At 32.6% G+C, this 13,500-nt stretch overlaps 1 protein-coding gene across 1 annotated transcript; it reads right to left on the reverse strand.

The window, feature by feature from the left end:
* Nucleotides 1-649: 649 nt before the first annotated feature.
* Nucleotides 650-2,892, reverse strand: LOC125186987 (protein indeterminate-domain 16-like). The gene is made up of 3 exons (XM_048083482.2): nt 2,538-2,892; nt 2,069-2,468; nt 650-1,555 (listed from the first exon to the last, which is right to left on the reverse strand). The coding sequence occupies exons 1-3, from the start codon at nt 2,626-2,628 to the stop codon at nt 847-849; spliced, it is 1,200 nt and encodes a 399-aa protein (XP_047939439.1). The 5' UTR covers nt 2,629-2,892; the 3' UTR covers nt 650-846.
* Between the last annotated feature and the right edge of the window lie 10,608 nt (nt 2,893-13,500).

Genomic DNA, 13,500 nt, shown 5'->3' on the forward strand with positions numbered 1-13,500 from the left:
TAATTGACTGAATATCAGAAACTGATTTGCTTTATAATACCAACTGATATAAATGTATTAGACGATTGATATGATTTTTAGTTCAAAATTCTCAATGAAACAACACACCCTGTACTACAATCTTTTTACCCTATAGACATTAAAGCGGATATTTTACCCTAAGATTTTATGATTAATTGTAACACAATTATTTGGATTAATAGTTACATTTTGACAATTATTTTACACTCTTTATTGCGATGTCGTTGAATGTTTTTAATTGATGTTAGTACAAGTGCAAACAAACAAAAATACTTGATGTACACTTTACCACATTATGCTGATCTTAGACAATACTACAATATAAATTAAATGTAAAGTTATAAAGCAAATCTATCTCATAAATAACACAATCTTGAATAATAATCACACCTCAGAAATAAAAAAATTTGTTGCAGATGAGCAGCTATTAATGCGAGCCAGATGAATAGCAAGACATTTCATCTTTTTCACAAAGAGAAATCGACAAGTAAGAAAAAGTAAAAATACACTCAAAATTTCACATTATTGTAGCTGAACAAAAGCTTCCATCAAAATTATGATATCTAACCATAATAAACCTGTGGAAAATAAATGTAAAGTAACAAATCAAAAAATGTAGTAGTAGTAGTAAATCACAACACAAATATTACCCCATTCCAACATATATCTACCGCAGACGACTACGGAATAAAATACACATCCAAAATGGCAAAATCTACAAATTAAAGTTAACAGTAAATACCAATAAAAAAATCTAACACCACAGCAAATACTTCATTTCATTAATTTGCGTATTATTATTATACTTAGTTATTATTATTCTCATTATTTTTTATCCGCTTTCTTCATTTCCCAGCCTCTGAGCGCAGACGAGATGAAATTCAATCCAATGGAATTAGAATTGGAATTGGAATTGGAATTCTCTGCGAACAACGCTTGCTGAAACTTGGATTTGCAGGAATGGCACGTGATCTCGAGCATGGCGGCGTTGATCTTCTTCGTGGCGCTCTCCTTGAGCGCCTGCGCCTTGTCGAGCTCCGCCTGCGCCGCCTGCCGGATCCGCTTCGCGTTGGCAAACTCCTGCTCCGCCGCCTCAATCTGCCGCTTGGCCACGTGCCGCGCCTCCTCCGCGTACGCCTTCTCCGCCATCGCCACCCGCAGCTGCTCCTGCGCCTGATCCTTCACCCTCGCGCCGGCATTGCTGCTCCCCCGCGGCGAGCACCGGCTCACCATCTCCGCGTCGCCGTTGATCTCCGACGAGCCGATTGAGAGCTGCAGCTGAGTGGATTGCTCCTCGCCGCTCGATTTTGTCAAGAGCTGGAGTTCGAGATTTGGGGGACGGATACTCGTTAGGAAGAGTGACTCATTAGGCTTGGGGAGAGCGAGCCACGGGGCGCTGAGATTGGTGTCGCTGGAGGGGCTAGGGCTCAGCGCCGTCCGCGATAAGCACGCGGGCGGCTGCTGGAGGGGGTGGGCGTCGGAGCGGAGGCGGCCCATGCTGCAAGCATCTTGATGCTCGATGAAACTCTCCACCCTACCAAAATTAATAAATCAAATTATACATATATACATAATTGTACTATAGAAAAGTGTGATGATTAAAGGTGTAGTAACAAAGTCGGGCAAAAGGACATTTTTTGAAGAAATGGGGTTTGGAGATTCAAGTTTGAAACCCCATTCATGAAGACTACAATCATTTCGCATCATTACCTTCTTACAACTTCTACAAATCATTCAAATTATTCACAATGCTATCTTATTCCATGCATACATTTGAATTAATAAAGATAGGCTGACAAATGAGTCAAAACCTAGTAGTCTAGGGAGATTGAGAAAATGATTTGACCATAGCCCAAGAACACATATTCGCAGAGAAATAGAGAGAAGAGCAAGACATTCTGCACTGAATACAAGAAAAATCTGCGAAAAGACAAGATTCCCTGATTCCCCATATGCAAAGAATATAGTAGTCAAACAATGAGAATGAAACAATCTCTCTTCTTCTTCTTCTTTGAATTAGTAAAATAAAATTAAAAGAGAAAGGGACCTGGAGAAGACGCGGCCGCAGTCGCAGGAGTGGCCGCGGGTGCCGCAGGTCTTGAGGTGGGCTTTATAGTCGGACTGGACGGCGTAGCCTTTGGAGCACTTGTCGCAGACCCACTGCTTCTGGTTGCTGTGCTTGCGGCGGAAATGCTTCTTGATGCCGACGAGGTCGCCGAGGGCGTGGCAAGGGTCGTGGTGGAGGCAGGTGGGCTCCGGGCACACGAACACGCGCTTACGCGCCACGGGCGTCTCCCTCTTGAGCAGCTTCCACGGCACCTTGTGCCTCCTCCTGTGCATCTGCAGGTTCTGATCCCTCTGGAACCCTTGGTTGCAGATCTCGCACACGTACCGATCCGACTCCAGCAGCGTCTTCGGCGACAGCGACACCACCTCCGCATCCGGATCTGCTTTCAATTCATTTGATTCAATTCATAATTACATACCTAAGTATATATATTAAGTAAAAAACATACCTGGGGTTCCGGCGGGGCGGCGCTTGCGCTTGGTGGCGGCGTAGGAGAAAGGGGGCTCCGGCGCGGCGGAGGGATCAATGTTGGTGAGCATTACAAGGATTAATTAATTAAGGAGATGGTTAATTAGTGGAGAAGATCAGGTTCTGGGGCTACGGAATATACAGGAGATAGATAATAAAAAATACTAAATCAAAGGGGAAGCCTATTTCTTTGGGTAATATAATCAGCAGCTTTTGAGCTCTCATCACTTTTAGCAATATAAATAAAAACGAAATGGGTAAAGCAGAAAGCTTCTTCTCTCTCTTTTTAAGTTTTATCTCTCAAGAAACATCTTCCTCAGGTATTGTTATGAAAGGCTGCCTAAATAAACTTGATGAGGGGGGGTAGGGGTAGGGGTAAGGGTAAGGGGGCCAAGGGCAATGACAATATATGGTTGAAAGTTGATAGGAAGAAAAAACATCCCCATAAAGGAACAAAAACAGAGTGATAATTGTGATTTTCATGGGCAGAGTTAAATTGCATGCATAAATACTAAAGGCCAACTGCATATATACGTACACATTAGGAGTCTTATTTTTGTCTGCTTTCATACGCCCGCATTTCTCTGTCTAATCATCTCTCTCTACCCGACTCCACTCTTTTGCCTTCTCTCTCTACTCAACACTATGCTCTCTATGTTCTTGTACTACTCTCGATTTGATTTTACATCATCCTATACATTTTTTATTATTATCATTTCTTTTCTTTTTTCACATCCACTGACTGAGTTGTGTATCTATAAGATAATAGTAGCATGTTATTGTTAGGCTTCCAGATGGAACAGGAAACATTAGTTAAATTAACAAAGAATTTAGATTTTCATTCATTGTTGATCCCAAATTATAAGCATATTAAATTTTAATAATTACTATTTACATATTTTTCCAGTTTGACCAATTAATGTCAAATTCAACCTTCACTCATACAACTAACAAGTTTTTTTTATCAATTAAAAAATATGAGTAGGTCATGAATACTTTGATTCATTTTACAAAATGGCTTTTTAACACTTTGCAATATGTATAAAGATAGTACTCCTTGCGCCTACAAAAGTTTGTCAAATATTTTCATTTGTATATGTCCCGCAAAATTTGTCACATTTCATTTTTACCTTTCTTTACCGTCATTCTACTAAATTATTTTTCACTCACATTTTATTATAAAACTAATAGTATAGTACTATAAAAATATGAATCATATTGCACTAATTTTTTTTCAATCCAATTTCACTTGCATTTCTTAAAATCTGTGTTGAATCAAAGTACGACCAACTTCACCTAATGGAGAAAGTATTAAATTATGTTTGTCAAAGTTATGTAAAAATGTACTACTACAATACAACAATTTTTGTACTCCATCATTGATGGTTTCAGGTATCGGAATGCGGATGCCAAAATATAATACTGTATAAAATATTCCTTTAATTCGCTATATCTACAGGCAGAATTTGTAAATTTTCGGTATATTTAATTTTCCCGAAATGAACAGTATTGTAATTTAAAGGGAGTAGTACGTAATAAAAAGAAGTTCATATAGAATTTTCGGAACGTAGGGTTTTTTTGGAGAATGGACAAAAACCGTTACCAAATGTACACTGAAATCTTTATATATCTAAGGTTATACACTCCCACCATTTCCCCAAAATTCATTCATCAATTATAGAGGTCCTTCGTTTCTCTCGACACGTCCAAATAGTAAAATTACTCTGCATACATAAAAAAATGACATCATAGATTCAATCCTCATCGTTTGGTTTTCCCTAAAAGAAAATTAAAACTAGCATCGAAATTTGGCGGTAAATCAATCTAAATCATGATGTGTAATCAATTTACATTGTTTCTAGTCAGTATACATGAAATAATCTTGATACAGATTATACTTCTAACCAAATTAAAATGATAGTAATAATCTCGATCACTTCACTAATTAAATGTTATTTATTTATTGTACCATCTCCACTTTAACCATTTAATAGTATCATTTTTTTAAAACGAGTGCAGAAAATGAAATGTCTCTATTACTGTGGAACTAAGAGAAGTATAAATTTATTTGATAAAGTTTCATGTAATTAAGTTTTACATTTGAAAAGTCTTAGTATAAAAATTTGATGTAAGATTGGAGATTTAGAAAAATAAGAAGAAAAAAAGTATAAATTCGATGTCAGATATGATGAAGGATTGATACATTGAAAATGCTGTACGTATATATTGTACATTTTCCTTATATTTGACAAATAAGAAATGATCTAAGATCACATATTTTCAAGGCCATGAATTAAATGTCTCGGCATTTAAAGCACGCCTAATTTGTTGCTATATTAACAATACGAATTAAAATAACATACTATTCTGTAGAACTTTTTGTGTGATTTTAATTGATGCAAACCATTGAAATGAATATTCTGTATTTCTTGATCAATGTGGCTTAATTTTTTTATAATTTAAATAATGTTATCATTCAACATATATTATTATTATTAAAAAGATAAAAATGGGCGATCGATGCGGTAGTTTCTCTCGTTATAATCCGAAAAATATGGGGGATATAATAAACTAACTTTCTTTTTGGAGTTTTCTTCAGAAATTTTACCATATGGTTACCAATAATGCCCAAGAACTCATCATCATGCAGTTTCATAGGATTCATTTGGGGCATAAATTTGAAAACAAAAATTGTATAGAAAAGATTCCTTCTGAACTGACATATTGGAGTACTGTAGGGCTACCCTCAAATTTTATCCCTCAATATGCTAACCCCAATCATGTTGTTATTTGAGCTTGTACCCATTAAATAAATAAAATAAATGCCGTTATTATACTCGACAAAATTATGGGTTCAGTTCATCATATATATATATATTTTTAAAATAGAATAGACATTGTATGAATTTAGTGTTTTTGTCGACAATTTTTAATTTCATTTATTAAATGATCTACTATATAAATAACATCTTCTTGATTATCATTATTATCCTGATTGTAGACACGTAATGTTTAATTATTTGATGTGAAATGGAACAGTATCATTGTACGAAAGAATAATTTAATTGCAAAAGGAGAAATAAATGAAACAAATCCAAGATATGCCTAACAAAAAATCGCCAATATACCACTATTGAAGGATAATTTTGCCATTCATAAAAGTCAAAACATTTAAGAATGATCCATATAAACTTAGCCAAGAGGATATAAAGTTTTGAGGGATCAAACAAATTGCTATAAGACATTACAAAATTATTGGAATCAATTAAGTTAGATATGTGTTATTCAAACACAACTCATTTGATTGCTTTTAAATGCTTAATTTTCTCTAGTATAAGAACTATAAACCAATCAGTCAATCTTTGATTAGTGAATGGATGGGCAACATAATTCATAATTACATTGAGTAATTATCATTTTATTTTAGACAAAAAAATAATTTCATTGATGAAGTAGATAGTGAAGGAGGAGTAGTTTTTTAAGGCTAGTAGAAGCAAAATATAATTTCAGTTAATTGTGTTTAAAAGTCTATAAAAATCTAGACTAAGAAAAAAAATGAATGTGAAGGGTAGCACATAATAATGTGTATAACAGTGGTAAGCCAACAAAAACATTGTCTCATGCAAATGACATTTGGTGATGGGTTGGCACAAATGGGCCCTAATTTCCCAAATCATTTTCGTCCCATTAAATTATTAGTCCTGTATAATTTATTGCCAAAACATTGACACATTCTGCTTATTTCTATTCCTTATCTTTTTTCTTCATTTTTCCTCTTTGATGCTTTTAGTTGGTAGTTCAAAGTTTCGTTTTAGCAGTAGCAAATAAAGTTGCAATTATTGATATCAAGATTGGAATTTGATCTCGAATTTTCCACTGCCTGGTTACATGATTTGGCAGATTAAATTAAATGGCAATCAATTGTTCATAAAAAATTGTGGGAGACTATTTTGTACATCAAAATTAATGTTCATATCTTATTGAACAACATATTTATAGGATTATTAATACTGATCCTTAATAATCTAAAACGAGACACTCATGTATTTAATTTTAGAGCAAACTCAGTACCATTCTAATTAACCCGAAATTTGAGGCAGTCTAAAAAAATCTATGTAAAATATGGATTCAATACCCGACCTTAAAAAGGATGTCATCTATAAATGTTGTGTCACGCCATAAAAATCGAATTTTAATATCCTTTAAATAGTGGACATTCTTTAATACTACTGATAATTAATTATAAAATCACAGAAATAAATTTCTCTACTTTTGTAATATACTATGTAATTTAACGGCGGAACACAATGAAAAATAGAAGTTTTAATGCATCACCGATATATAGAAGTTTTAAAGCATCTTGAAAATCAATAATTAATTTGTTATTCAATGTATAAAATAATATTTTGTTGTTAAGTACTATACCAGTTTTCATCCAATTAGTTGTAAAGATCGAAATCTGAGTGCAATAATAAATTAATTAAACCTCAGACACACAAACATAGTAGTATTACTTTATTGAATTGATATACTAACTAATACACGTTTCATCAAATTCGAGCCGCCGATATCCACCAAATTCTAAATTCTTCATGCACAAGCATAATACATAAATAATTACGACGATTGAGATATTTAAATAGACTCGTCGCTGTCATAATTGTGGACAAATATATCAATTTAGCTTAGATACGCCCCAAAACTGAAGATTCATGAGATTTGCGATAAAGTAAAATCAACCGACAATGTTAGTAAATAAATTACATCCTAAGCAATTTAAATAAATTTCCTAATAAAGAGATATTTTACTGTGGAATTATCACAACACATTCTAAAAAGGAAAAAGAAACTCCATGATCCATCTCATCAAAACTTGAAATTTCACCCTTATTTTCAATAATTGAAGTACTTTCTTCAACCCAAAATTTTATCTTATGCCCCATTATAAACAAAAGAAACAGATCATATATTCAATTCATAAAATGTTATACTATTTTTTTAAGGTCCCCCCCACCCCCCCAAAAAAAAACCCCAATTTTTTTTTTAATCATTTAAATCAATCACTGTACGTAAAACTGAAATGATAATTATTACTCTGAAATGCTTGATTCATGTAACTTTATGTAACAAATAATTTAATGTACTTGTTAGGGTTCTACTTTTCTTTAATGATAATATATTAAAATATGGTCACACTGATTTTAACCAAGATTTGTATATATGCATGCTTTCTGCGGCATCAACCATCAAACTGTGTGACATTAATCATTGTACTTAATTAGAAGAGAGAAAAAATATATTGGTGTAATCTTAGGAAATCTTTAATTGTTTCTTAAATTTTGCTAGTAAATTAATTATAGTGGACATGTGAGTTTTGAATCAAAAGAATCGTTTAATAGAGATAACTGATTCCATTGTGTTTTTAGTAGTTAAAAAATATACTCATTCAAGAAAATTATTTCCCTCATAACCAATTGAAACTTGAATTTTTTTTTATATTGTTTAAATTAGAGCATATAAAATGTGATGAGTAGTGGATAGAAGAAAAAAGATTCTAAATAAAAGTTAGCTCTTTCGACACCTAAAATGTGGCCTTCTGTTTGGTGGCTGCCGGTATAAAAAAGCAGTAGGGTCCACTCCCTACACAATGATATCACCACCTCACCATTCTATAAATCTTATCTCAATTATTTTATTCATTATTATATCAATATTCACCCCATTAATCAAATAACTGCTAACTCACATGCATTATTCTCATCCACCTTCACAAAAATATGAAATCTTTGATTCACTTAACATATATATGCATCGGTTATTTTTTCATATTAAATCATGATCACTAGCTACTCGAATTTTTTAATTACACCATCTCAGACAATTTGATCTATACAATAGATTTAGTACTACAAATTAATTAATAATATTATTCATATCCAGACACATAAGTCCATACTCTCGTTCATTGTCTTACTTTGCTATTTTAAAATATCTATTAATTTATTTTATTTTTATATACTCCGTATTTGATAAGGGAATTTCATATTTTATAAACTCTACTGGATACTGTAAGTATTAATTAAAATTCGTGTTAATCCTAAATTGAATATTCAATGATAGATGGATGGGGTACTTGCAAATGATTAGTGGGAGGTCGTGTTGCATGTGGGTGAGATTGTATTTGGCTGTGTAGTAGTAGTATTAATTAAGTGTAAGTTTGTTGATTAATATATAATGTGGTCGATGTGATCCAATGGTCGTAGACAATATATATTCTTTGATGGAATAAAATAGTGATTTTTGTAAAGTAGTTGATTGGATGTGTGGAAATAGATTAGAAAAATGAAAGGAGAAGTTGGGAGGGATGATTAGCATAGACATGGCTGTGATGGGTGCATGTGTATGAGAATCCAACTCCCATCATGTCCCCATTCTTTCAACACAATAAATTAGTACTATTTGGACTTTGCTTTTACCTTCTTAATTTTTGTTTATTTGTCATTTACTCCCACTCTCTCTCACACACACTTACTGAAAACAAGCATAAATATACAAATGACAAGAATAGAATCTTATTTATTCTGATAGGTGTTTATGTTTATGAATAAAGATAACACACCGTTTAAAATAATTCATACGGATTAATTTTTATCTTATAATTTAGTTACGCACATTCAATATAACTCAAATTCTATTGATTGGAGAATAAACATCAAACCCAAGTGCTTTCTCGTTTAAATTGGAATTATACCAACAATCTAACATCAACCATCATCAAAGAAATTAGAACTACTGTGACAAAAATATTTTAGATTGTTATATTTTAGTACTATGTATAGTGAAGTAAATGAAAATAATTAGACTAATATAGGGCGTTCTACAGTATATATTAGTAGTAGCATTTTTAATTTATTTTTAACTGAAATTTGGGTGGCATGTAAGGGAGAGAGATCATATATTTAGTTTCAAATATATGGAACTGTAATCATTAGAGCTGAAAGTATGCAAAAATAGTATACCTCTAACTTTTAAATTCGATAGATAATGATTATATTTTCGTTAATTTAGGTTTATAACTAATTAATGATTAATCCTTGGCGTCTTAGGTTGATACGGGAAGTATAAAATTTGCAGTATGAATTGACTGTTATACTAGGATTAGTGTTACGTCTGATAAATCTAGTATTAAAATTGATTCAACTCATAGTAGTAATTTACAATGGAGTATCAAATTAAACACAAACATATGACGCTGTAGTATTCTACACCACAAATACAATTTTTCCAATACGTAGCTTTCACAACACAAGACGTAGCGAGGGGCGACATCAAGTCCGGCCACTCCACTTTCTCCCTGACCAATTTAGATGCACACTTACGAGGTTGCAAGTGATTTTCTTCTTTTTTTGACCATTTTAGATTTTTGTATTTATTCAAATAATTTGAATTTTTTTAATTAAAAATTATCTACCCTACACCAATATATTTGTTACATAACAGATTTTTATATACTGTATATATTTTTTCATTCCCATAAATCCCATTACTTCTTCCTTTAAACACCCTCGAGCAGTGCGGCCCTCCCGGGCCATGAGATGCATGACACAATTAAAAGTGTCATCTATACAGTGTTGCAGAAAGGCTTGTTCATCGACACGAGTATTATGACCCCACAACAACATAGGATACACGCAGAGAGAATTACGAGATTATTAAAAAAAATTGGGTTCGTATTTAATTTATGTAATTTTTCAGTGTTTTAGTGTTTGATTTTTAAGCCATAGTAGTAATAGATAAAATAAATAATAGAAATGAGATTTTTGGATAGTTAAGGAAAGAAATGTAGGATTGTTAGTGTTGTTTTCTAAGGGCATCCAAATTATTGAACACAAAACCACCCCAAAATCTGCCATAATCAAATTTTCAGCTACCATTAATAACGCACCCCAAAATCAGTTCCAAAATCATTCCCAACTTATTTCACCATTTTTTGCATTGTTTTTTTTAATGTAGATAACAAATAGCATACATTAAAATATCAATACGATAAAAGAATAGAGATAGTAACGCCTCGTAACCCGCTGCTCGCTAGACAAACCGCCGCCGCACTGGCGAGTGCTCCTGGCACTCCACCGTTTTCCCACCTGCAATAGAGACCCGAAAACCGCCGCACACGGCCGGACAATTTTGGGGCTCCATCGTGGATGTTCTAAGCATCGGGTGAGATAAAAAAAATGGTGTAAAGGCCACGTAGGCAAGCATATCAAGTTTAAATGAAAATAATAGTGGGCACAAAAGTAAATAGATTTTTTATTTCTAATTTCAAGGGAAGGAAATAGAAGTTGTGACTATTTTGATATGAATAGTTAATTATATAAATGTATAAGCATGGTCACTATCAGAGCATTTGTATGAAAAAGAGAAGCCCAAGTTAGGACCACAGACAAATCTGAACCCTTCATTAAAGCCCAATATTATTTAAATGAATAGAATTGGTAATTCACGTACGCTACCACCAGTTGGACTGTTCCTTTCAAACCCTAAATGTCAATTACAACATAATTCCAGTTTTGGAGGTATTAATATAGCTTCGAAAAAACTATAAGTCCAAAATCTTTTTCTTCAAAAATTTCTAAAAATAATGTTTTTTTTCTGCTTTGATCGATCCACTGACAAAATTACTTTATATGAAAGCTAAAACATGTTCAAGCTCTTAATTTCAATGTGATTAAGCTTTATGAAAATGTAACAATGAAAAAGTTCTATTTATTTATTTTATTTATTTTAATTGTTGGCATTTAATTTAAAAGTGTTTGATAGCACGATAGGTCTTGTTGCACATTGAATTGGAAGTGCTTATTATTTTAGAAAACTTTCTTCCTCTTCTAGAAAGTAGTTGAGAAGTTCAATTCATATAAAGAAGATGAAATTATAATTTTAATTTCAAACTATACTGACGCCTATTGAAAACTGATACATTTTGAAAATCTATATGCCCCTCTGCAATTCACGGGCACACTTTACAGTTATAATTTTTGACAATAAAGTTTAAAAATTGTTATATGAAACACTTTAAATTAAATTTATTCAAAATTTGACATATGGAGTAATAGATATTTATACCTTACCCTTAGGATTTGCTTAAAGACTGGAGATGGGAAGGTGATTTGCTTTTTGGGAGGGTGTTTTTATTGTGTATTTTGCTTATGCCTGTGCTTTTCTTTTTGCTGAAATCTTGTTTGTATATTGTTCACCGACCTTACAGTTGAGTCTATTATTCTAATTGGAAAAAATGACAAGTATATACAATTACTTAACTAAAAAAAAGATATAGTCATTTAGTAAATATACACATAAATTAAAACAATTACTATATTATTATCTAAATTTTCATTTTAAATGAATTTGCTTTGCATTTGGTGATATGGGGTAGTTGATATAAGTGTTCTTGCATTCTCATCTTAATACTGTTTTACAGTATAACCAGTCCATATATATAAGCACAAGAATACAAGAGCAAGAAACAAAAATACATGTTTTACAATATGGAAATTTTCATAAAAAGTCATTTTCAAATTTAATAAAATTAGGCCGAAAATGTGTATATATTTAGGACCACATGAAGTCATTTTCAAATAGGGCCTTCCTCAAACCTAACTTGAGGTGAAGTCTCAAACTCACCAATCAAAGCAAATGACTATGAATCAAGTAAAAATGACCCATGAGTGCTGGAATAGATTTACTCTTTCAACTTGGCTTCTCATTTAATTTTGTTGCCCGAAGACTTGTCACATCCTACCCTTAGCTTGGATATATTCTAAAATATCGGACCTATATCCAAAGAAAATATTATTATGACGTCTCACTTTCCCTAGCCATTACCCCTGTTTTAACGAGAAAAACTTTTCCTATTTAGGTTCAAAATCAAAGTTATTTTTCATAAACCGATAGTGTAAAATAACAAAACCCCCCGTCCCACTATAAGTGAGGCGTTTTAGTTCAAACATTGTTTTTCAAAAATGATACTCCCTTCGTCTCACACTAAGAGTCATGTTTTGTCATTTTGGTATGTCTCACAATAAGAGTCACATTTTGTCATTTAGTCCATCCCACAATATAAGTCACATTTCACTAACTCACATTTTATTATAAAACCAATATAAAAAAATTTAGCTTCATATTCCACTAACATTTCAAACCCACTATTCTTTGCATTTCTTAAAACTTGTGTCCACACCAGATGTGACTCCTATTGTGGGACGGAGGTGGTAATAAATAGTTAGAATTAAGAGAAAGTAAAGTAACTAAGAGAATAATGTATATACGACTCTCTTATATATTATTCTCTCTAACTTTACTTTTTCCCCACTCTAATTATTTATTATCACCATCTTCGCAAGACAACAGCCAAAAAGAAACGTCTGACAGAGGGAGTATAAAAGAACGGTATTCACAAGAAAAACTATTTGGAAATAGCCTAATAGTGTGAGATATGTGGAAGAGTCACTAAACCCACCGGTGGATAACCTTGGTCTAATAATAAAAAAAAAAATTACTTCTTTTATATTATGTTTTATTCATATTATCTGATGTTATTTGTCAGAATCTCATTAGTTTAATTCAATCATATTCTTTTGAATATTAACATAAAAATTAATCAGATTTAATAAATTTTCACCATCCATGGTGTTGAAGCTAAAATGGTTTGTGATGGAGATCAATAATTGGTGGATCTGATGACGTGTTGATTGGTGGAGAAATAGTGGAATCGATGGTGCTCGAGTAAGCCGACATCTATTAAGTATCGAAAGTTTTAGATTAATGTAAGTGTTACTACAATTCAGTCTTCTCCTTCATACGACAGGTGATATCTCGTCTTACAATTCAATCTTAAGATATATCAAGCGTAAAAGGAGAAAGAGTACACAGAATAAAAAAATTAC

This window comes from Salvia hispanica, chromosome 5, assembly GCF_029641045.1.
Source record: "Salvia hispanica isolate PSC_SH4W2 chromosome 5, Shi_PSC_v1, whole genome shotgun sequence".
NCBI classification, from domain to species: domain Eukaryota; kingdom Viridiplantae; phylum Streptophyta; class Magnoliopsida; order Lamiales; family Lamiaceae; genus Salvia; species Salvia hispanica.

Coding starts and splice junctions, on each gene's coding strand:
- LOC125186987 (XM_048083482.2), bottom strand. CDS start 2,628: ATGCTCACCAACATTGATCCCTCCGCCGCGCCGGAGCCCCCTTTCTCC. Junction 2,469..2,537: donor CCGCCCCGCCGGAACCCCAG/GTATGTTTTTTA, acceptor AATTGAAAGCAG/ATCCGGATGCGGAGGTGGTG. Junction 1,556..2,068: donor TGCGGCCGCGTCTTCTCCAG/GTCCCTTTCTCT, acceptor TAATTTTGGTAG/GGTGGAGAGTTTCATCGAGC.